Source organism: Phyllostomus discolor, chromosome 5 (genome assembly GCF_004126475.2).
Source record: "Phyllostomus discolor isolate MPI-MPIP mPhyDis1 chromosome 5, mPhyDis1.pri.v3, whole genome shotgun sequence".
NCBI lineage: Eukaryota > Metazoa > Chordata > Mammalia > Chiroptera > Phyllostomidae > Phyllostomus > Phyllostomus discolor.
This window is the reverse complement of record NC_040907.2, coordinates 11,947,650-11,970,904: the sequence shown is the minus strand read 5'-3', so window position 1 is coordinate 11,970,904 and position 23,255 is coordinate 11,947,650. Positions and strand designations below refer to the sequence as shown.

Sequence of the window (23,255 nt, the reverse complement as noted above, 5' to 3'; positions counted from 1 at the left end):
AGGAACCGGAACCACTGAGGAACCAGATGAACTCCTGGAAGTGAGTTCTGAGAGTAAGGAACAGTGGTTAGAAATTCAGTGGTGTTGTTCTTGCAAAAATAATTCCCAGAGTACCTGCTGTGTGGCGCACCAGGTATAGAGATGAGGCAGGGGTTGTGCCTTGCTTGGAGTTTAGTGGTGGAGACAGCACAGGAATGAGCATGCCACCATCGCAGAAATGGGAGCGGGACAAGCCCAGAACAGCAGCGTGGAGAGGGGCACCCTGCCCAGCCAGGCCAGCTGGGGGTAATATTACCAGCAGCTGCAGCGATAACGATGGTGGTGTTAACATTTCTGGGGGCTTCCTGTGTGCCAGGCACTGTGCTAAACACAACATATGAGTTACCCATTTAATACAGACATGAACACTGCAGGGAAAAGAGCCCTTCAGACAGGGGGTCCCGGAAGTCGGCCAAGGTCACACAGCTAACCAGAGACACGTGTGGGCTTAGAGAGACTTTTTTTTTCAGATTTACAACCCCTAGTTTGACGGGCATAGTCCTTGACCCAATACAGAAAGTCTTTTTTTTTTCATAACCAGAGAGAAGAAAAAAAATCATTAAAAAGTAAACCAAACATGTATAAAGTTAAAAGGGAAACTTCCCCGTATCTACCCTAGATGACCACTGTTAAGAATTTTTACTTTTTTGTTTCGTTCTTTTTCTGGAGTTTTGTTCTGTCCTTTCATTTGGGCCATATTTCTTTGTCTCCTCAATTTGGCAGCCTCCCTGTGTTTGTCTCCATGTATTAGGTAGAGCTGCTATGACTCCCTGTCTCAGCGCACTCATTAAGCTGTAGGGGGCGGAGTCTTAGGTATTCACCAGGGCAGGGCAACCCACTTCACCGTTCTGTGGCTCTGTGTGGGGGGACGGCTCAAAGAGGGGACAGTGCTGCTGCCTGGCTTCTGGAGGCTTGCCCAACACATGCCTCATTTCCAGTCACTTAACCCACTTCCTGAATGCAACGGGCACCCTTCCAGCTGGTGCCCTGGCGGTGCTTCCCAGAGTGGGTGGGTTTGTGTACATTCTAAATCCATGCGGGCCCTTCAAACTATTGTCCTGAGAAACCCACAGCTTCTTCCACCGTCCCGGCCCCCACTGGTTTTTTGAAGCTATGGGGCTTTGTCTTCCCGGTGCTGGAACCCTGGGCTGTGTGTTCTGGCCTGGCACTGGGATCACTTGCTCCCAAGGTATCCCTCCTGATTTTTATCCACAACCCGTGAATGTGGGACCGTCCATTCTGCCGCCACTGCTCCTGCCTCTCACTGCCACACTGCATTCTCTCTGCCCCAACTCCACGACTCTACCCTTCCTACTCGTCTGGATGAATATGGCTTCCTTAACTCCTTGGTTGTCAGGCTTCCATACAGTTTGATTTTCTGGGAGTTCTGGGTGTTTTTTGTTTTGAAGCTAGTTGTAATTCTTCTTGTAGTAGCACGAGGAAGTGAAGCGTGTCTACCTACAGAGATAGCCAACCTATCAGATGCAGAGTTCAAAACACTAGTGACCAGAATGCTCAGAGAACTCATTGAGTAGAGAAAAAACATAAGGGAAGAAATGAAGTTTACACTAAGTGAAATAAAGAAAAATCCACAGGGAACCAACAGTGAAGGGGAAGAATCCAGGGTTCAAATCAATGATTTAGAACATAAGGAAGAAATAAACATTCAACCAGAACAGAAATAAGAAACAAGAATTTTTTAAATGAGGAGAATATATATGAGAAGACTCTGGGACATCTCCAAAAAGTGCCAACATCCAAATCATAGGGCTGTCAGACAGAGAAGAGGAGGAGCAAGAAGTTAAAAACTTATTGGAAAAAAATAATGAAAGAAGACTTCCTTAATTTGGTGGAGGAAATAGGCATATAAGTCCAGGAAGCACAGAGAATCCCAGACAAGATGGACCCAAAGAGGACCACACCAAGACACATCATAATTAAAATGCCAAAGGTTAAAGATAAAAAGAAAATCTTAAAAGCAGCAAGAGAAAAGCACAGAGTTACCTACAAAGGAGTTCCTATAAGACTGTCAGCTGATTTCTCAAAAGAAACTTTGCAGGCAAGAAGGGGCTGGAAAGAAGTATTTAAAGTGATGAAAAGTGAGGTTACTTGAGATGAACAATCTAGACTACTCTATCCAGCAAAGCTACCATCTAGAATGGAAGGGCAGTTAAAGTGCTTCCCAGACAAGGTAAAGTTAAAGGAGTTCATCATCACCAAGCCTTTATTCTATGCAATGTTAAAGGGACTTATTTAAGAAAAAAAAAAGATCAAAACTATGAACATGAAAATGACAACAACCTCACAACTATCAGCAACTGAATCTAAAAAACAAACTAAGCAAACAAGCAGAACAGAAACAGAATCACAGAAATGGAGATCACATGGAGGGTTATCAGCAGGGAAGGGGTAGGAGGAGGATGAGGACAGGACAGGACAGTCTCCTACATAACCTAACGCCATCGCAAAAAGATACAGGGATTAAGAAGCATAAATGGTAGGCATGAAATAGGGGGAGGTTAAGAATAGCATAGGACGGGCTGGGAACCAAAGTGTCCCAGGTTCGATTCCCAGCCAGGGTACATTCCTGGGTTGCAGGCCATAACCCCCAGCAACTGCACATTGATTTTTCTCTCTCTCTCCCTCTCTCCCTCCCCCTCTCTCTCTCTCTCTCCCCCCCCCCCTCCTTCCCTCCCTAAAAATAAATAAATAAAATCTTAAAAAAAAAAAAAAAAGGAAGACTTGGAAAATTAAAAAAAAAAAAAAAGAATAGCATAGGAAATGGAGAAGCCAAAGAACTTATATGCATGACCCATGGACATGAACTAAGGTGGGGTACATGGCTGGAGGGAAGAGGGTACCAGGAGGAGGGGGAAAAAGGGGGGAAAATTGGGACAACTGTAGTAGCATTAACAATAAAATACCCTTTAAAATTTTAAAAAATTTTCTTTCTATTTGTTTTTTCTATATTTTCTTTTGATCTTGTTTCAGTCTTTTTTTAAAGAATTAAAGCCTAAGTGTCCCAGGTTCGATTCCCAGCCAGGGTACATTCCTGGGTTGCAGGCCATAACCCCCAGCAACCGCACATTGATGTCTCTCTCTCTCTCCCTCCCTCCCTCTCTCTCTCTCTCTCTCTCTCTCTCTCTCTCCCCCATTCCTTCCCTCCCTAAAAATAAATAAATAAATAAATCTTTAAAAAAAAAAAGAATTAAAGCCTTATGGACTAGGTTGAAATTCCTCATTGTCCCCTCTCCCATCTTATTTCCATCATCCTTCCTTCTCTGCCCACAGGAAACCAGATCCTGAAATTGATGTGTCCAGCCCAGAGTTCATACCCCTGCTACATCTTTGTATCCATAAACAATATATAACATTATTTCCTATTTTCATTTCTACTCTATTGATACTGATCCCTATAGACCTGATTTATTCCAAGCTCAATATTGAAGATAGCAATGTTGGGTCATGGGGCATTCACATTTTTTCACAGAATTTTATTTTGAAAAATTTAAAATCTACAGAAAAGTTGTAAGATTCCCATCATTAACACCCATTAACGCTCCAGTTCACCAGGTGCTGGCATTTTGCTACAACTGGTTCACTTCACCCCTCACACATGTTTGGGAGTGAGCTGCAGACACTTCGTCTTGAACAGTTCAGCACCTGTCACCGACAGGACAGTCTCCTACATAACCTGATGCCATCATGACAAGAATGGAACATTAATACAATAATGCTATCAACCGGTCTCCACTAAAAATGCCTGACGTCAGTTTTCCCCTATTGTCCTAATAATGTCTTCTATGTCCAATTTGTTTGCTTCGTTTTTCCAAACCAGAATCCAAACATGAATCAGGCATTGCAGTCTGTCTCTTGGTCTCCTTTAATCTACAGGGTTCCTCAATGTTTGTTTGTTTTTTAATCTCTCAGGACATTGACATTTTTTAATCCAGGCCAGTGGTCATATAGGATGTGTCAGTTTCTCTGTGTCCTCATGGTTATCAGGTTAAACACCTGGGGTAGAAACATCCATAGGTCAGGTTGGGGGCGCGCACCTTTTTCCCAGTTGTTCCAAAACGCTGTCCGTAGTGGCTGTGCCAGTTTACACCCCTAGAGGGACCACAGCCAACACGTGGAAAGGTCACGTGTGTCAGTGTTTCCCGGTGTGATGAGTATGAAATGGTATATTGTTGTCACTTCAACTTGCTCTAATGCCCTGGCCATTAGCGCAGCCGAGCAGTTTTGCAGGCCCTTAGTGGCTGTTTGGACTTCCTCTTTAACAGTCTGTACAGATCTGGGCTCCTCCTGGCCCTATGTGTCCTCAGCTCCATGGTGTCTTTAAAAGACAATTTTGTCCTTTTTTCCCCTAAATTTCAGACCTATTCATTTTTGTTGTATTATTCCATTGCCTAAGACTTATAGTAAAATATCGAATTCCAGGTGGGACAGCAAACATTTGTGTTTTACTCTTGACTTTGACATACATTTGTCAAAGTCAACATACGTTTATGTTGAAATAATGAAGTGCCTACTACATTACAGGCACCTTAACTGAGCATGCAATAAAGCAAAACAGGAGGTTATTGTCATGTCAAATTGCATTTAATTCCTTAAATTCAAAAAAATTCACAAAATATAATTATTATGTACACTTTGAATGATTTTAGATATTTTCAAAAAATCAGTTTACTGAAATTATAAAGCTCTTCTTCCTTATTAATTCAATTTCAGTAAATCATTTGCAATTATTAATTTTACATATGATTTTGTGACAAAATTACATCAATAACCAGAACTTTATTTAATCATTAATATTGAAGTCATTTATAAATAAACAATACAGTAACAATTAAGAAAAAAATACCAACTTATACTATTCAGGAACTCCTACCCAGATAAAAAAATGATGATAGCCCTCTCTCCTGTGTGAGTGGAGAAATGTGAACAATAAGAGTAATTAAATCAAAGAAAAATAAAATGCCAACATTGTACTCAAAACAACTTCTCTGGTGCATGAAAATAGAATCATTAGGAACGCCAGAATCAGACCAATGGGTAATTCGGTAGAAGGCTAACAGGAAGCAGGGGTGTGCTGGCGAATGTTTTATAACTGACTTTTGTGAGAAAGAAACAAGCTCTGATTTATAGAGTTTGTCAGCTTCTGAAGTGTAAGTACTCCCACGGGGCCGATTTCAAGCTACCCACATGAAACAGCTGAATGTAGAAACAGGGAAGAATTGTTAAGTTGGACTTTATTATAATTTAAAACTTCTGCTGTGTGAAAGACACAAGCCACAGACTACCCACAAGTGTTTGCCAAACACATATTTGGCAAAGGACTTGTATCCAAAATATACAAAAAAAAAAAAAAACTTCAATAATAAGAAAACATGGCAAAAGATTTGAGCAGACACCTCACCAAAGAAGATATATAGATGGTAAAAAGCAGTTGAGAAGATGCTCCACATCATATGTCATCAGGGAAGTGCAAATGAAAGCAACAATTATGCACCTATTAGGATGGCTAAAATCCAAAACACCGACAACATCAAACGTTGACAAAGATGTGGAGCAACCGGAACCCTCATACATTGCTAGCAGGAATGCAAAATGGTGCAGCCACCTTGGCAGATGGTCTGGCAGCGTCTTACCAAACTAAGCATCATCTTACCATACCACCCAGCAATTGCACTCCTTTCCTCAACTCACCTGAGTTGGAAAGTCATGTGTACAAAAAAACCCTACACTTGAAAGTTTATAGCAGCTTTTTTCATAAGCACCAGAAACTGGAAGCAACCAATGTGTTCTTCAATAGGTAAATGGATAAATGAATTGTAGTACATCCATATGGTGAGATAATATTCAGCAACAAAAAGACATGAACCATTGCCCTGGCCAGTGTGGCTCAGTTGGCTGGAGTGTCATTCTGTAACCAGAAAGTTGCAGGTTCAATTCCCAGTCATGGCACATAACCTAGGTCATGGGTTCAATCCCCAGTCCATGGGTAAACAGAAGACAACCAATCAATGCTTCTCTCTTGCATTGATGTTTGTTTCTCTCCCTTCCTCTCTCTCTAAAAGCAATGAAAAAACATATCTTCAAGTAAGGATGAAAAAAGATTTTTTTAATAGACATAAACTATCAAGCCACAAAAAGACACTGAGGAACCTTAAATGCATATTACTAAGTGAAAAAAAATCTGAAAAGTCTACATACTGCGCGATTCCAATAGCATGTCACTTTAGAAAAGGTAATACTATGGAGACAGTAAAAACATCATTGGTTGCCAGGAGTGTGCAGGATGGGAAAGCAAACCAACAGGTGAAGCACAGGAGAATTTAGGGCAGTGGAAAACTGGTCTGTAAGGTGCGGTGATGGTAGATACGAGACATTATGCATTTGTCAAAACCCGTGCACAGAGTACCAATCTTAATGTAAGCTATGGACTTTAGTTAAAAATAATGTACCAACATGAATTCCTTCATTGTAACAAGAGTACCACACGAATGCAAGATGTTTATAGTAGGGGAAACTGTGTGTCCCGATCGGGAGGAAAATATACGGGAATTCTGTATAATTCTTCTGTAAATCTAAAACTGCCCCCCCCAAACCCAAAGCCTATTAATTTAAAAAGGACTGATGTTGCAATAAATGCTTTTATGTGATTGCATGCAGTCTTGGTTACGATGCAAGCACGGGAAAGGTTTTATGCTCTCTCTTTCTTCGGAGCCTGTTTTGTGTCTGACTGGCATTCCTGCTCCAGAGCGGCGCTTTCCACACCTTCCTGTGCCTGCGAGTCGCCCTGGGACCTCGTTAACGTGCAGCTTGTAATCTGCACGTCTGGGATGAGTCTTGAGATTTTGTTTTTAATATTTCTGTAACCGGAAAAGACACCGGCGTTTGGGCTGCCTGTCACTACCAAATCCAATAAGCAATGACAGTGATTGAATCTTTTGTAGGTGCTTTATTCAGATGGCCGGCGATCCGAGAAGATGGCGGGTTCATACCCTAACAAACCATCTTCCCCTTTCTTCCCTGGCCAGATCTTTTATAAGTGGGTTGGGGGAGGATAAAAGAGGGGGCAAGAGCCTTGAAATTCCAAGGGGGAGGGGTAGTCACCTGGTACGGATGTCTTCAGGCAGTAATCCCTAGCCAGCACCCCGGAAGGTCAGCCACCTTTTTTTCTCAGGCGCCAGATGATGGGCCTTATCTGTAGTTTCTGAAAAAAAAAAAGCTTAACATACACATTACTTGCTAGATTTATGGCTATTTACCTTAAGCTAAAATTTTCCAAGTTTTGAGTCCCCTATCATTTCTGCCAAGTTCCCTCACGATCCCAATGCTGCTGGTCTGGGGTCCAGACTCATGGAGTAGCGAGGCATGCAAACAGACAAAGACCAGAAGTCCTACTTGCCACCTTCTGTCCTCTGTGGTCTACATAGAGGAGGGGAGACATATCTAATTTCATGACAGTGCCAATCGGTGCTTCTTGTGTTCGTTTTTTAATCTATCCTTTTAAAATCTATGCTTGCACCGCCCTTTCTCTCTGAATCACATTCATGTTCTGTTTCCAAAGGCATCGGAACTCCTTGCTCGACGAAATACGCCTGAGATCGGAAACCACGCGTCTCAGTGAGAGTCAACAAAGGGTGGGTACCACCCCATGGCAGCCAAGAGGGCAACCAAATAGTTGTGTTTGAACAAGTCAAGTGCATATTACAGCCTAGGGGCTGTGAAGGTCACTGCTGGGGTTGCCCAGACAATGGTTTCTTTGCAGTTAGTAAGGACGTGCTTCTGGCTTGAGAGCCTTAGCCAGCTGGCAGACACAGTGAGAGGGAGGTGATGGATTGTATAAACTTCCTGTTCCCCGACAACCGCAGCCCGGTGCGAAGGCGCCGAGGAGAGTGGGGTCCCAGCTCTGCCGTGAATTCCCTGAGCCTGCGCTTCCCCGGTCTGTAAATGTGATGACTGAGCTCCAACCTCATTAAAAGTCCTTCCCACACTGCATTCCTTATTTTTATTCTAAGCACATCCCTTCCTGTTCTTCCTTTCCAGGGCAGGGGTTTCAAGTTTCCAAATGCACCTCCCTCCGCCCCTAGCTCATCCCTCCATGGGTCCATTAAGTAGTGTTCAGACCAGGTTCCCAGCCTTCTGCTGCCTGGCGGCAGGTCTCAAAGCCAGTTCCGGGACAAGGGGCCCCTCCTGGGAAGGCCGGGTAGCCCGGGACTCTGAGCACAGATAGAGCGCCTTCCTCCCAGTCCCTCTGACCACAGTCTCCACTGATCTCAGATGGCCTCTGAAACATCGGGCTGGAGGAGTTCCTGCCTCCATCCCGTAGCCAAAGAAGACTTTGCTGCAATTGAATAGGCTCAGAAAGTCAGCCAAGGAAATGACCAAACAGGCAGCCAGCGCCTACCAGAGCACCAACTCGCTGTGAGCAAACCGAACACTTGATTTCAACCAACACAAACTCTTCAAGAAGCCATGAGCAGGCTTTTCCCAGAACCTTCCCTGGACCTTCTCAGTAGCAGGTCCTGAGACTCTAGAGGCTTCGGACCACAGTTCTCTCCAGTTATGAGCAAAGCATGCCCCAGACAAACAGCTTCGCTATCAGTCATCTCAGAGCCTCCCAAGGGGGGTGGGGCTTGAATTAACCTCGTTGCCCTGCTACCTGGTGTCTGGGATGGGCCCCCTGTCCCCACATATTTACTACTCATTCATTCGCTCATTCATTCGCTCAACACACCCTTGCGGAGCCCTCCCCTTCTGCAGGCCCCATGCTGTGTGCCGAGGGGAGGAGGCACGCAGCAGCTAATCATCTCGCCTTCTCAGCCCGGAGCCAGTCCCCTCGGAGTTTTCAGCTCCGAGGGACATTGGGGGTGTGGGAGACAGTGGACTGAACTTGATCCCCTTAATTCTAACAAAGTTTTTCCTCTGTGGGGGTCCTGGCAGTCTCCCTGTGGTTGGAATCAAGGGACCACGTTCTTACACCTTCTTGCAGCATGGCACGGGGTGATGTAGATGTGTGAGATGCAGGACCTTTCCCATCAGGTAGAAAGACCATCCCACAGTCCTGCGGGGTCCTCAGTCTGCAGGGAGAGATGTGGCTCTCTGCTTGGAGAGCCCCTCAACTTCAAAGAGCCCCTTGTTGGGTGGGCAGATTGCATACACAAACACTAATATCCAAAGACACGCGGCAGCTTACAAAATAGCAGTAGGGTAGCTTGTTCGCCGGGGATGGAAGGGAGGTGGCTTATCCCTAGGAGAGGCCCTTTGACATAAGATGTGTGGAAAGAGGAATTTGGGGGCGCCCCACCCACTTTGAGCAAGAAGGGGAAGCCCACGTTTATAACTGCAGAGCGAGTGATGACAGGAGGGCAGCAGGCAGGCCAGGGTGGAGCAAATGTGTGGTCGCCATTCTGGGTGCCAGGGGTTTTTTTTTACAGTGGAAAACAGAACGAAGCACGCTCTCTGGAAAAGATGAAAAGGTGGGTTTATTTGTGTCTCTGGATCAAATCCCGGAGTGAGGGGTGAGCACTGGAGGGATGCAGCCAACCCGGAAGCAGCACACGGAATCGCTAAAGCTGCATGGTCCACGGAGGGTCGTTCCTTCCAGCCCCCACTGCAATGAAAGACTTGCTGTATTCAGCCCTCGAGTGAGCTCTTGGCCAATTCCGTAAGGTCATACAACACCAGCCTCTGATTATCTTTGGTGTTAACACCATCCCCCAAATGCATTTCTCTTCGCACCTGTCCTAACCCTGCCACTGCACTTCCCTCTCTCTCTCTCTCTCTCTCTCTCTCACTGAATTGATTGAAAATAAGGACTGATCAATAATACTTCACTTTTAGCCCTGACTGGCATAGCTCAGTGGATTGAGTGCGGCCTGCAAACCAAAGTGTCACAGGTTCGATTCCCAGTCAGGGCACATGCCTGGGTTGCAGGCCACAGCCCCCAGCAACAGCACATCGATGTTTCTCTCTCTCTCTCTTTTTCTCCCTCCCTTCCCTCTCTAAAAATACATAAATAGCATCTTTTTTTTAAAAAAAAAAAAAAGAAAGAAATGGCTGTATAATATTTAAAAAATACATAAATTTATTTTTAAAAATAATATCTCACTTTTTACCGCATGGCCTCACAGTGTCATAGGTTGAGCCAAGAAGGCCAGAAGGCTCACAGCAGTCCGACCCCTTCCGACCTCCTCCCCTCCATCTCATTCTCAGAGGTTCATCCAGGTGCCTTTTCTCGCTTTCTCCAACAGTGTACTTCCCTTGTAACCTTCCTGGTACCTATAGCCTCCTTTCTCTAGAATGCCCCCAGCAAACGTCCCCTAGGGCACCACTCAGAGAGGGAAGTCTAGCTATTTAGGATAAATATACGTACAGAAGGGCGATGCATCCTGCAGAATCGCTGGGAGTCCTGAGAACCGGGGTGAGTTTCCAAAAAAAACATCCCCGGAGGCACGTCACAGAACGGGCCTGCCAAGGGGGCTGCTGCTCCTGCCACAGCGGGGAGCTGCTCCTCGAACCATAAAGATGTCATTGCTGCTCCCGTCACTGGGGCACGCCTGCACCGCAGCGCGGAGCCAGTGGCTCCCATCCACGCAGTGAGCTCACCCAAGAAGACGTGGATCATTGGAATAGGTCAATGTTCATTAAAGGAATTAAACCAATGATGAATAACTTCCCAAAAGAGAAATCACCAGGTCTAGATGATTTCATTAGTAAATTCCACCAAATACATAAGGAAACATTATACCAATCTGTAGCTCTTCCAGAAAATAGAAGCAGAGGGAATTCCGCCTAACTCATTCTATGAGGCTAGCATGATCCCACTGCCAAAACCAAGGAGCAGATGACAAGAAAGGAAAGCTACAGACTGATATCTCTCATGAACACAGGTACAAAAATCTTCGAAAGCGTTAGCAAATTGCATCTAACAATGTGTTTAAAAAATTATACAACCAAGTGGGATTTATTCCATACGAGCAAAGTTGGTTCAATATTTGAAAAGCAATTCATGTCTTCTGTCCCACCAACAGGTTAAAGAAGAAAAACCATATGACAGTAACAATAGGCGCGGAAAAAGCATTTGGCAAACTCAATACTTATTCATGACAAAAACTCTCAGCCAGCGAGCAATAGAAGGGAATGTCCCCAGCTTGATAAAGAACATGTACAAAAATCCTACTGAAATCACACTTAACGGTGAGAGAAGCAGATGTTTTCCTGACAGCATCAGGAACAACACGAGGGCATCCCCTCTCAGCCCTCCCATTCGCCGTCACACTGCGAGTCCCAGCTGATGCAGTGGAGGAGAAAAGGAAACACGAGTGTTCAGATTGGAAAACAAGAAATAAAATTGTCTTTTTTCACAGATGGCATCGTTGTCTATGTAACCCCCCCCCCCCAAACCAACAGCAACAAAGGAAAACCTGGAACCAATAAGCAATTATAGCAACGTTGTGAAAGGCAACACTTAAATTCTTAATGTCGAAGGGATGAGAGAAATTAAAAAGTGCCCGTCACAGTTGTTGCAGGCAAGAACATGGATTCATGCTAAAAATCAGTGAGTAGAAGGATGAGGAGAAATGGAATACTTGGATGGTTTCAAGGTAACTCTCCCCAAGACACTGACTAATCATGAAAGGAAAAACGGTCACTTTCCAGTGGTGACGCCTGGCAGACGCCACCTTTACCGAGGTGAACATCAACAGGAGTGATGCCCATCAATATCGTGGACCGATAACACATTTTCTTGAGAAAGGCGCAATGTCCCTTCTGTGACAGTCCTGCCAAAGAGGCATACCCTCAGTCCGGCCTCGAGGAGACATCAGATAAACCCCATTGAGGGACATTCTCCAAAACCCTGAGCAGTGTTCTTCAAAAGTGTCAAGGTCACGAAAAGCAAAGAAAGAGTACGGAGCGATCGCAGATTAGAGGACACCAAGGAGACGTGAAAACTGCATGCGAGGTGGAATCCGGGTGGGGTCCTGGACTGGAAGAAAGGTGTCCGCAGGAGAAGTGCTGGCATTCCAGTGTGTTCAGCAGATTAGGTACCAATGTTCACTTCCTGGTTTCCATCATCATACCGTGGTTCTGTGTAGGATGTTACCGTCTGGGGAAGCTGGGACTTCCCCAGGCTTACAGCAACCATGCCGTTGCAACTTTTCTGTAAATGCAAATATATTTCAAAATAAGACACTTCTCCCCCCCACCCCAGAAAAGAGTATTAAGTAAGTTTTCCTCATACACACACACACAAATAGGAAACTGAAAGCAGCAGCAAACATTTCAATCATATCCTGACATTGAAAATAACCACTGCCAGCCCTGGCTGGTGTGGCTCAGTGGATTGAACACTGGCCTGCAAAGGGTAACTGGTTCGATTCCCAGTCAGGGCACATGCCTGAGTTGCGCACCAGGTTCCCAGTAGGGGGCGTGCAAGAGGCAAACACACACTGATGTTTCTCTCCCTCTCTTTCTTCCTCCCTTCCCCTCTCTCTAAAAATAAATAAATAGAGACTTTAAAAAAACAGAAAAAGAAAAAATCACTGCCAAAAGGCTGAGTCTTTATAAGTATGAATAATTTAAGGAAACTTTTCTGAGCACTGACTGTGCTCAAAGCATGTAGCATTTGGGAATGTCCATCCTACGTAAAATTGCAGCCCACCCCTCAGCTACTCACTCCTGTGAGCCCTTCTCCCTCCCTATTCTTCTTTCCCCCTTGCACTATCACCACCTAACATACTATATAACTTATGTATTGTCTTTTGTTTATTCTTTGTCTCTCCCCAATACCATGAAGACCCATGAGCAGGGATGTGTGTTTGGTTCACAGACGTACTCCAGTGCCTACATTAGGGCTGGGGTGAAGGGGGCACACAAGAGGCCATCGTAGGCTTTGAATTCTTGGGGGAAATCCTGAGAAGGTGGGGAGAGAGAAGGCTGACAGAGTCCTCGAGTGGTGTGGCCAGGCCACCACACCAGGGCCCAGCAGGACCAGGACGTGTGTGCGGGAGCCAGCTTACCTGCTGGAGAAATAACATGTTCCAAAAGCTGAGATGCTTAACAAAAAGCCACGGTCCTGAGCCCATCACCTCTGAGTCTTGACTTGGGTCTAAAACAAACCGCTATGAGAGCGAAAATCCCAGACTGGCGGAGCCCCCTGGAGGGTACATCAGTTTGCTAGGGCTGTGTGCTAAGTACAAAATCCCACACACCGAGCGGCTTAAACGGCAGGAGGTATCGTTTCAGAGTTCTTGCAGGCCGGAAGTCTGAGATCAAGGGGGCCGGCGTGGCGGGTTCCACCTGAGGCAGGATCCTGTTCTGTTTTTCTCCCCTACCTTCAGTGGCTTCCCGGCAGTCCTTGCGTTTTCTTGGCTTACAGATACATCACCCCAATCCCTGCCGGCATCTTCACGTGGTGTCCTCCTGTGTGTGTGTATGTGTGTGTATGCACGTGCGTGTGTCTGTGTCCAAATTTTCCGTTTCGATAAGGACACCGGTAACGTTGGATTAGGCACCCCTTAATGACCTCATCTTCACTAATTACAGCCTCAAAGACCCTACTTTCAAATACGTTTACATTCTGAGATACTGGAAGGTGGGACTTCAACACAGGGATTTGGCAGGGGACCCACGTCAACCTAGCGCAGGTCTAGCCTTTGAAGTGTATTGTATCTCCGAGGTGAAAGCTGCCTAGAAGGCTGCTGGCATAGACCAGGTTATGCGGCAGTCCCTGGCAGTCTCAGTGATCAGTGAGCTTAAAACGACAAACTTCTTTCTCTCGGAGTCCACCGAGGGTCTGTGGGACTCTCCACGACTGGTTTTCTCCCTGCCCTGACTCAGGGGCCCAAGCTGCTTCTCTCTTCTGGTTCCACCATGAGGGGCAGAGAAAGGCCAGGGTGCCGCGCGTGGTTCTGTCCCTTGGTTCAGGCTGCAGCGACCCTCTGCACCAAGGCTCGTGTGTTCTAACCAGAACCAGTGTCCTGGGCCTGCATACCTGGAGGGGAGCCTGGGGAAGGTGGGGAGCAGGATGGAATGTTTATGGGCACCATAGCCTCTGTCGCACTGACTTTTTGGGGGACAGGTGTGAGGGAGTGTTTACTCAATGCTGTGGAAACTGAACTCTTAGCGTGTTTTGGAGGGCAGGGAAAAAATATTTGCTTTAGACGTTAAAGCCGGACCCACTGTGTCCCTGACGGTTGAAGAAGAAAGAACAATCGATGCAGGGAGTGTTAATCGGTTCCATCTCCAAACAGGTAAGGACTGGGCAAAGGCAGAGGCAGTACTTTAGGGCAAACTCCATGGCAGTTTCTGGCTTTTTCTGCAAGAGGAGGAGAAGGAGAAGAAGAAAGAGGAGCGAGAAAAGAAGGGGGAGACGTTGACCCAAGTCAGTGGGAAGGGGCGCTGCATTGCACCCCTTTCCCAGCTGGGGTCCCCGGGGGCAGGACGAGTCCTCATCCTCCTCCTTTACAGACTCACATGCATCCTGGCACTTTGTGGAGGCTGAGTATGTACTTTCTGTGAATGACTGATCGGTGGCATGAATGAATAACAATAAACGCCCCCCTTCCTATACGCAGGTGCCACACGGAGCCGAGGGGAGGAGCCACGGTCCCGTGGCCGTGCAGATGAGTGTCCAGCCTGCAGCGGCAGGAGCCTCTGCTCCGTGAACGTGGTCCCAGGGAGGTGACCAGCGCTCCCTCCCAGAGTCAGTTCTGGGAATTTACTCAGTCAGGAATGAGGCCCAGGGGAAAGATTAAAAAGTAATCTAAAATTTTGGCATCAGCTAACAAACAGTACATAAGGTTTTTCCATCCTCAGCTCTGCCCTGCAAGCTAATGAAGAAGAAAAACAAGGGGATTGCCCTGGGGGTGCGGGCATGCCAAACTTTGAGTCCACCAGCTGGCCGCACCCCCGGCCCCATCTGCATATCCACCAACTCCCCTCCTCCCCGACGGGGCGGCTATTTAAGGGCACCTGGAGTTCAGAGTAATCAGGACAGTTACTTGGAGCTGTCGACCCTGGCTTCCTCTGAGAGGTAAACACCCAGAAACCCATGCCCTGTTGGGAGTATGAGCCCCTGCTGTGTTGTGCATGTGTGTGCACGTGTTTATGCATGTGGGGGCATGCATGAACATAAACATGCATGTGCATGCTTTGGGTGTGTGTGCACAAGCATGCTGTGTGGGTGTGGGAGTAGATTGCATGAAAGGTCTGCACTGGGGGTGAGCTAGAGAGTGCACATGTGTGCACATGTGTGTGAGTATATATGCACTTGTGCATGTGTAGGGATATGTGTGTAAGGCGCTGGAAAGTCTTGCAAAGAGAGGGTGTGGCTTTAGTTTTGGAGAAAATTCCTGGGGACCGGACTGCATGGATGGAGTCCCCAAGCCTCGAATCAGCTGGAACAAGTAAGACACGTCTAATGGGGGAGCACACGACCTATGGCCTTGGGAACCCCCCAGCTGGTTGGGGTGGCAGAGTTGCAACCTCCAGGAGGTCTCGGCCTGACGGGTACCATGGAGGTCTCCTCAGTGTCCTCCACCTTGTGTATCACGTGGGGTTCTCATCGGGTCTGAGGCCCGCGTGTGCATGGAAACGTTCAGCAGAGCTGGGAAGGGTCAGGAGGTCCTGCGTGCGCCCATCTCTCGCGTGTTCTGTAGGTGACAAAGGCAGTCATCCTGGATTAGGGGCGCGTCGGCATGTTCCCTTGAAGATCCCTTCCTCCGGGGCTGCTGAGTGCGAGCCAGAGAGCGGGGGGCCAGGGCAGAAGCTGAGACCACCTGGGAGAGCAGTCTAGGCCAATTCGCCTGCACTTCTCCCACAGGGAACTGTGGACATGAAGACCCTTCTGTTGTTGGCCTTGACCATGGCCTTTGGTAAGAGCCAAACCTGACCTCTGGCCACAAGGGGGCAGCCCAGGATGCTTGGTGCTTACCCAGAGCCCCCGCTTTCCTTCCCGTTTGGGCAGGCCCTCCTTTCTCAGTGGGTGGGAGAGAGGCCACGGTGGGAGGGAGAGTAGCAGCGGCAAGGGGCAAAGAAGGAGGGCGCAGGGCCCCAGGCCCCATAGCCAGGTGGTTTCCTTCCAGGCCTGCTGCAGATGCAGACCCACGGGAGTCTGGTGGATTTCCATAAAATGATCTTTTTGGCGACAAGAAAGGAAGCTGTGTCCAGTTATTCCTTCTATGGTTGCCACTGCGGCGTGGGCGGCAAAGGATCCCCCAAGGATGCGACGGATCGGTGAGACCACGCCAGCCCCCGCTCCCTCCCCCCATTCGTGGCTCCTGCAGGCCCGGTGCCCATCATCACAGAATCCCAGGAGGTCCCCGCTGGGAAAGCAGCCAGCATGTGTTCGAAACTCTGCTGTAGTCTATGGCAAAGTCAGTGGGTCTCTGTCCAGGGTCAGGGGGGAGAGACCTCGGCACTAGGCTCAGCTGGAGCGGTGGGGAGCCAGCCCAACGACATATCCCCGTCACAGGTGCTGTGCCACACATGACTGCTGCTACGACCGTCTGCAGAAACGAGGCTGTGGCACCAAGTTTCTGGGCTACAAGTTTTCTTACCAGAAGGGCCGAATCATCTGCGGTAAGAGAGTCCTACAGCCTCGCCCCATCTCCTCCGTCTCTCTTACCGAGTGTCCGCTGTGCCGGGCACTGTGCTGGGCCCCAGAGATAGAGATACAAAGGGACAGTGTGGCCCTGCCTCAGGGAGCTCATAGGGGAGTGGGAAGACAAAACAATGAAAACACAAAATGGGAGACTCCAATAGGAAGTAAGCGAAAGGGTGCGGCCCTGAATCCAGGCTGAGGTTCAGAAAGGTTCCTGAAGGCAGGGCATCCAAGCTGAGTCTTCAAGGCTGTGCAGGCATCAGAGGAGAGGGCGTCTGGGGGGATTCCTACCGGAGGCCTCATTAGAGCCCAAAGGACACAGGGGGAACGAGGCTGAAGGAGAGGGAGTGGTGAGAAATAAGGCTGAAGGAATGGGAAGGGGCTAGATCAAGCCCAAGGTCATATTGTATTTAGATTTTGTCCTGGAGCAGTAGAGCACTCTTGAACAAAGGAGTGACATGATTGCATTTGAGAGGACTCATCCTGGCTATGGGATTGGTGGAGAGAACAATGGAAGGGGGCGGGGAGCAGTGAGAAGACCATTGCCATTGGACAGTATGTTACTGGTAGTCTTGATGGAAAGGGATGGAGAATGACATTAACATACAGGCAGAGTCAGCCGAGCTTGGTGATTGGCTGGCTGCATAGGGGCGGAGGGAGCTGGTGAATGGGTACACGTCTATGTGGCCAGAACAGGAGGCTGTCCTGGTGGGTGAGGGGAAGGGGAGTTCACAAAGAGTCTGTTTAAGAGGCTTCCAGCACGCCCCAGGGGATGTGAAGCAGGCAACTGAATATAGGAACATGCGGCTCCAGGGAGGGGTCTGGACAGGGGCCCCAGATTCAGGAGACATCCCCCTACTTGGTGTTTAAAGGCCCAGAAAGAAGACAGAGGAAGGGATAGTCAGGGAGGGAGGAGGAGAGCTGAGAGAGAAGGGCCGGAGTTAACTGCAGCCAATTTAACAGCAGCAGATCTCCGGAATAAGGGCTGACAGGCTCCTGGGACTTAGAGGCGGGAAGACCACTAAGGATCTCAGTTGGTGCTGTTGCCATGGAGCGTGAGGGCAAAGAGAGATTACAGTGGGCGGGGAGCGAGCAGAGAGTGAAGCCGAGGTGGCGGTAAGTATAGACAACGTTCTGGAGCAAGTTTGGCTTTGAAGGGGAGGAGAGAGCTGGGTGGTCCCTGAAAAGTTTTGCCCAGTGCCCTCAGACTGCAGATCCACAGAGGGGCTTTGGAGGAAGCATCACCTCTCACCCCACATCCTGAGCTCTTTAAGATCAGAAATTAGGTCTCCCAGCCCTGGCTGGCATAGTTCAGTGGATTGAGCGTGGGCTGCAAACCAAAACATCGCAGGTTCGATTCCCAGTCATGCCTGGGTTGTAGGCCACGGCCCCCAGCAACCACACATTGATGTTTCTCTCTTTCTCTCTCTCTCTCTCTCTCTCTCTCTCTCCCTCCCTTCCCTCTCTCTCTCTAAAAATAAATAAATAAAATCTTTAAAAAAAACGTACACTTAAAAAAAAAAGAAATTAGGTCTCCCTATCATGACTTCTCCATGGGGTCCTGTATTTTAGCAGGCTTCGGGGTGCAAGCAACAAGATGCCCAGTTAAAAGCAGACTGGATAATGGGGAAGTCTGGCTCCAACAAAACAGAGGCCTGGGAGAGGGCAGTGTGGGGGCTGGGACAGCTTCTCAACATCAGGGCCCCAGCCTTTCCCCACCTTCTGCTCCACTGTGTCACGGTGTGACGCCAGGACACAGGGTGCCACTCCAAGCACCTGGCCTTACCCTCGGACATCTCTCTTTTTGAGGGAATAAATCAATCCTTCCCACAGCCCCAGGAGCCTTCCCCTGGTGGCTCATTGGCCAGAACAAGGTCATGTGCCACCCAGAGACCAATCATTGAAAGGAAAAAGGGATGAGTGTGCCTGGCTTATACCAATCGCCACCCTTCCTAGGCCCCAGAGGCTGGGGCTTTGCACCTGGACGCATCTGTTGGCGAGAAGAAAGACATAATGGCTGTCAGGAAGGCCTTTAAGAGTCTCCCAGGGCTTGGGTGCTGTTGCATCCCCATCAGACTGGGTGCTAGCTTCCCAAGGACAGGAACTCTAGCTTCCCACCCGTCAGAAATCTGGGGCATAGGTGCTCGTCTCAGACCAGAAGCTTCTGGAGGATGGGGGCTGCGTCTTTTCCCCCAGGGTTCCCACGAGGAGCTACAAAATTAACAACCCCCCATCTGGTGTTTATTTTCTTGTGACTGCAGCAAAGCAGGACTCCTGCAGGAGCCAACTGTGCCGGTGCGATAAAGCAGCTGCCACATGTTTTGCGAAAGCCCGGAAAAGCTACAGCAGGAAGTACCAATACTACAGCAACAAGAAGTGCAGTGGGAAGTCCCCCAAGTGCTGAGGGCTGCCTCACCCTGGAAGCCCCCGCCGCTGAGGCCGGGTTCCCTCCTCTGCCTGCCACCCCTTCCGCACCCTAGCTAGTCCCCCAGCAACAAAGCGATGACAGAAACACCTCTCCCCCATCCTGGAGACAAGACAAGAGCCCTTTGGTCCCCAAATAGAAGACTTCCACCCAGAATGAGAAGCCCTGAGGCTGGCGTTCCTGGCACCTTGTCCCCCTCTTCCTCAGGGTGGCAGGAGATGTCCCCATTGCCCCTGCTCTCCAAGTCCTGCTGAGCAGTGGCAGCTACACTCCCAGGGGCTCTTGTGAATAAAGCAATTCATCAGCAGACTCTGTGTGTGTGTGTGTGTGTGTGTGTGTGTAAGCACCTGGCACACCATTTGTCAATAAAGGCCTTTCCCATCAGTGCTCTCATTTCATTTCACTCACCTGGTTCAACAAATACGTACAGGCTGGTACAAGACAATGTAGTGTTGAGGGTTAAAAATACAGACTCTGGAGTCAGACTGGCTGAGTCCAATTCCCCAACACCCCCTCCCCGAGCCTGTCTTCCCTCATCTCAATGGAGACAGCTTTGGTACCGGATGCTTGGGCTCGCTGGAGAATTAAAAGAGATACCAAATGGAAGGCTGTGGGTCAGGCGCAAGGGAAACCCAGCCACCCACGGCTCCTTCCCTGGGCAAGAGCAGCTCCTGCTGGCCTCCTGGGGGAAAACAGGACCATTGGTCTTGAGGTTTGGGTGCTCCAGGTCACATCTTCCACCCGGTATGTTCTCCTGTGTGGCCAGCCTGGGGAAGGTGGGTTCATGTAATGCTGGCCACCAGCTAGATCCTGGGGCACTGTCCCCTCACCTAGGGAGGTAGGCTTCCTGGGCTGTGACCCGGGCAGAGTCCTGCAGGGCCCATGCTCAAAAGGGCACCACACCTAGTTGAATGCTGTGCCCCAGTCACCTCAAAATTCATAATAAATAGGCTCCCGCTTTTTGTTTTGCTCTGGGACCCATTAGTTATGCAGCTGGTCCTACCTTCCCCTGGACGCTGCTGCCCCTCCTGTCCTCCAGGGAACCGCTGGGACCGGTTACTTCAATCTTCACCCTCAGGGCTGCTGGGTGTGGACCCCCACACATATGTGCTTGGGGACACGAGTGGGAGCTGGGCTTTAACCCGTGCACGGCCCTATCATCCACACTGACCCACAGGTGGCGCCTTTCTCTAATTCATCTTCCTAGAGGGGGACCTTTTCCTAATTCTGCATAAAAATGCTTCGTTTGCTAATGATAGCCCTGAGCATGTGCACGGTCCCTCGTAACAAGAGAAATGCAAATGAAAACTCCACTGAGATATCATTTTTATGTTATTAAAATAGGTATAAATCCCGAAGTGTGACAACCCGCTCGGCGGGCAAGGCTGGCTGCGTGGGGGAAGCAATTCGCTCCTCTGCAGCCAGTGGAAGGGCAAAACGCCCACAGAGGGCCAACCGGCCCATCTACCAAAATTATAAACGTGTTTATCCTCTGGCTCAGCGACCCCTCTTCTAGAAATTTACTCTACAAAGACACACAGGCGCACACACACGCACGGGCCCATGCACAGTGATTCACGAGGATTTTTTTATTGCTACATTATTCTGAATTGAATAGGAAATAACCCAAGTGTCCATGTAAAGCAGGCTTGCTCAGTAAATGGTGATACAACCTCAAAATGGAAAGCACCTGTCTAACGAGGGAAGCTTTCTCTATTGCAGGATAATAAGGCTGCAGCATGGCAGCAAGCGACAGGAGCAAGGTGAAGGGCAGTATGAACGGTGCGCTCCATTTACCGTAGGGAAGGGTATTCGCTGATGTTACGAGAAACCTTGAAGAACACACAAGAAGCTAATGGACGTGGTTACCTGCAGGGAGCAGCACTAGGGTGGGCACGAGCATCGCAAGCACATTCCTCTCCCTAGACAGACACTAAGTGCCGGAGACAATAGAATGTAGTCCCGGGACTGGCAGGCTATGGCCATTGGCCAGACCCACTTGCTGCCTGGTTTTGTACAGCTTACAAGCTGTACAAGAATGTTTTTTATGCCCTGGCTGGCGTGGCTCAGTGGATTGAGCACCAGCCTGTGAAGCAAAAGGTTGCTGGTTTGATTCCTGGTCAGGGCACATGTCTGGGTTATGGACCAGGTCCCCAGTGGGGGTGCATGAGAGGCAACCACACATTGATGTTTTTCTCCCTCTCTTTCTCTCTCCCTTCCCCTCTGTCTAAAAATAAATAAATAAATAAATAATTTTAATATATTTTATTGATTATGCTATTACAGTTGTCCCCATTTCCCCCCTTCACTCCCCTCCATCCTGCATACCCGCTCCCACCCATATCCCCCCCTTTAGTTCATGTCCATGTGTCATAGTTCTTTAGCTTCTACATTTCCCATACTATTCTTGCCCTCCCCCTGTCTATTTTCTCCCTACCATCTATGCTACTTATTCTCTGTACCTTTTCCCACTCTCTCCTCCTCCCACTCCCCTGTTGCTAACCCTCCATGTGTTCTCCATTTCTGTGGTTCTGTTCCTGTTCTAGTTGTTTGCTTAGTTTGCTTTTGTTTTAGATGTGGTTGTTAATAACTCTGAGTTTGCTTTCTTTTTACTCTTCATATTTTTTATCTTCTTTTTCTTAGATAAGTCCCTTTAACATTTCATAAAATAAAGGCTTGGTGATGATGAACTCCTTTAACTTGACCTTATCTGGGAAGCACTTTATCTACCCTTCCATTCTAAATGAAAGCTTTACTGGATAAAGCAATCTTAGATGTAGGTCCTTGCCTTTCATGACCTGGAATACTTCTTTCCAGCTCCTTCTTGCCTGTAAGGTCTCTTTTGAGAAATCAGCTGACAGTTTGATGAGAAATCCTTTGGAGGTGACTGTCCCCTTATCTCTTGCTGCTTCTAGAATTCTCTCTTTCATTTTAATCTTGGGTAATGTAATTATGATGTGCCTTGGTGTGTTCCTCCTTGGGTCCAACTTCTTTGGGACTCTCTGAGCCTCCTGGACTTCCTGGTAGTCTATTTCCTTTGCCAGAATGGGGAAGTTCTCCTTTATTATGTGTTCAAATAAGCTTTCCACTTGCTGCTCTTCCTCTTCTCCTTCTGGTACCCCTATAACTCAGATGTTGGAACGTTTTCAGATGTCCTGGAAGTTCCTAAGCCTCTCCTCATTTTTTTTGAATTCTTGTTTCTTCATCCTTTTCTGTTTGGTTGTTTCTTTCTTCCTTCTGGTCCACACCATTGATTTGAGTCCGGGTTTCCTTCCCATCACTGTTGGTTCCCTGTACATTTCCCTTTATTTCACTTAGCATAGCCTTCATTTTTTCACCTAATTTGCTACCAAATTCAACCATTTCTGTGAGCATCCTGATCACCAGTGTTTTGAACTGTGCATCTGATAGGTTGGCTATCTCTTCATTGCTTAGTTGTATTTTTTCTGAAGCTTTGATCTGTTCTTCAGTTTGGGCCTTTTTTTTATCTTGATGGCACCTGTTTCATAGTGAGGGGCGGAGCCTTAGGTGTTCATCAGGGTAGGGCAACCCACATCTCTGGGTTGTGACGCTGTATGTGGGGAGGGGTCTGAGAAGGAACAATGCACTTGCTCTGCTCTCTGCCAGATTTCAGTCACTTCCCCTGCTTCCCACAAGCAAAGTGGGCCCTTCTGCTGCTGATTCCTGGTGGGTGGGCTTGTGTACATTCTAGGACGCTGTGGGTATCTCCCAGTACCTCAGCCCCCACAGGTGTTTTCAATCGGTGTTTTGAGGCTCTATTTCCCAGCGCTGGGACCCTGGGTTGCACGATCTATCTCACCCCCAGTTTCTCCTGGTTTATCTGTGCACAAATGTGTGACCACCCAGGTTTGCCAGGTGCCTTGCAAGCCTTGGCCCTCCACAATCGCTGCCTTGCTGGGTCCACCCACTGTCACCCTGCACCCAGGGTCTGCTAGCCACTGCTTTGCCTGGACCCCTCTCCACCAGGCTGTCCAACTCAACCCCTCCTACCAGTCTGGATGAATGTGTCTACTTTAACTCGTTGGTTGTCTGACTTCCATACAGTTCAATTTTCTATCTGTTCTTGTTGTTTTTTTGTTTCTAAATTTTTGTTGTCCTTAATTTTGGTTGTGCAAGGAGGCACAGTGTGCCCACCTACGCCTCCATCTTGGCCGG

At 48.2% G+C, this 23,255-nt stretch overlaps 1 protein-coding gene across 2 annotated transcripts; it reads left to right on the top strand.

Moving 5' to 3' along the window:
• Positions 1-14,281: 14,281 nt before the first annotated feature.
• Positions 14,282-19,397, top strand: PLA2G2A (phospholipase A2 group IIA). Of its 2 annotated transcripts, none has more exons than XM_028513934.2 (5): positions 14,282-14,303; positions 15,875-15,926; positions 16,137-16,287; positions 16,526-16,632; positions 18,916-19,397. In XM_028513934.2, exons 2-5 carry the CDS (start codon positions 15,887-15,889, stop codon positions 19,056-19,058), a joined length of 441 nt encoding a protein of 146 aa, XP_028369735.1. In that variant the 5' UTR covers positions 14,282-14,303; positions 15,875-15,886; the 3' UTR covers positions 19,059-19,397. The 2 variants fall into 2 exon arrangements, with proteins under 2 accessions (XP_028369735.1, XP_035881313.1); XM_036025420.1 differs by lacking the exon at positions 14,282-14,303 and adding an exon at positions 15,010-15,085.
• Positions 19,398-23,255: the final 3,858 nt, after the last annotated feature.

Coding starts and splice junctions, on each gene's coding strand:
- PLA2G2A (XM_028513934.2), top strand. CDS start 15,887: ATGAAGACCCTTCTGTTGTTGGCCTTGACCATGGCCTTTG. Junction 16,288..16,525: donor CCCAAGGATGCGACGGATCG/GTGAGACCACGC, acceptor TCCCCGTCACAG/GTGCTGTGCCACACATGACT. Junction 16,633..18,915: donor GAAGGGCCGAATCATCTGCG/GTAAGAGAGTCC, acceptor TTGTGACTGCAG/CAAAGCAGGACTCCTGCAGG.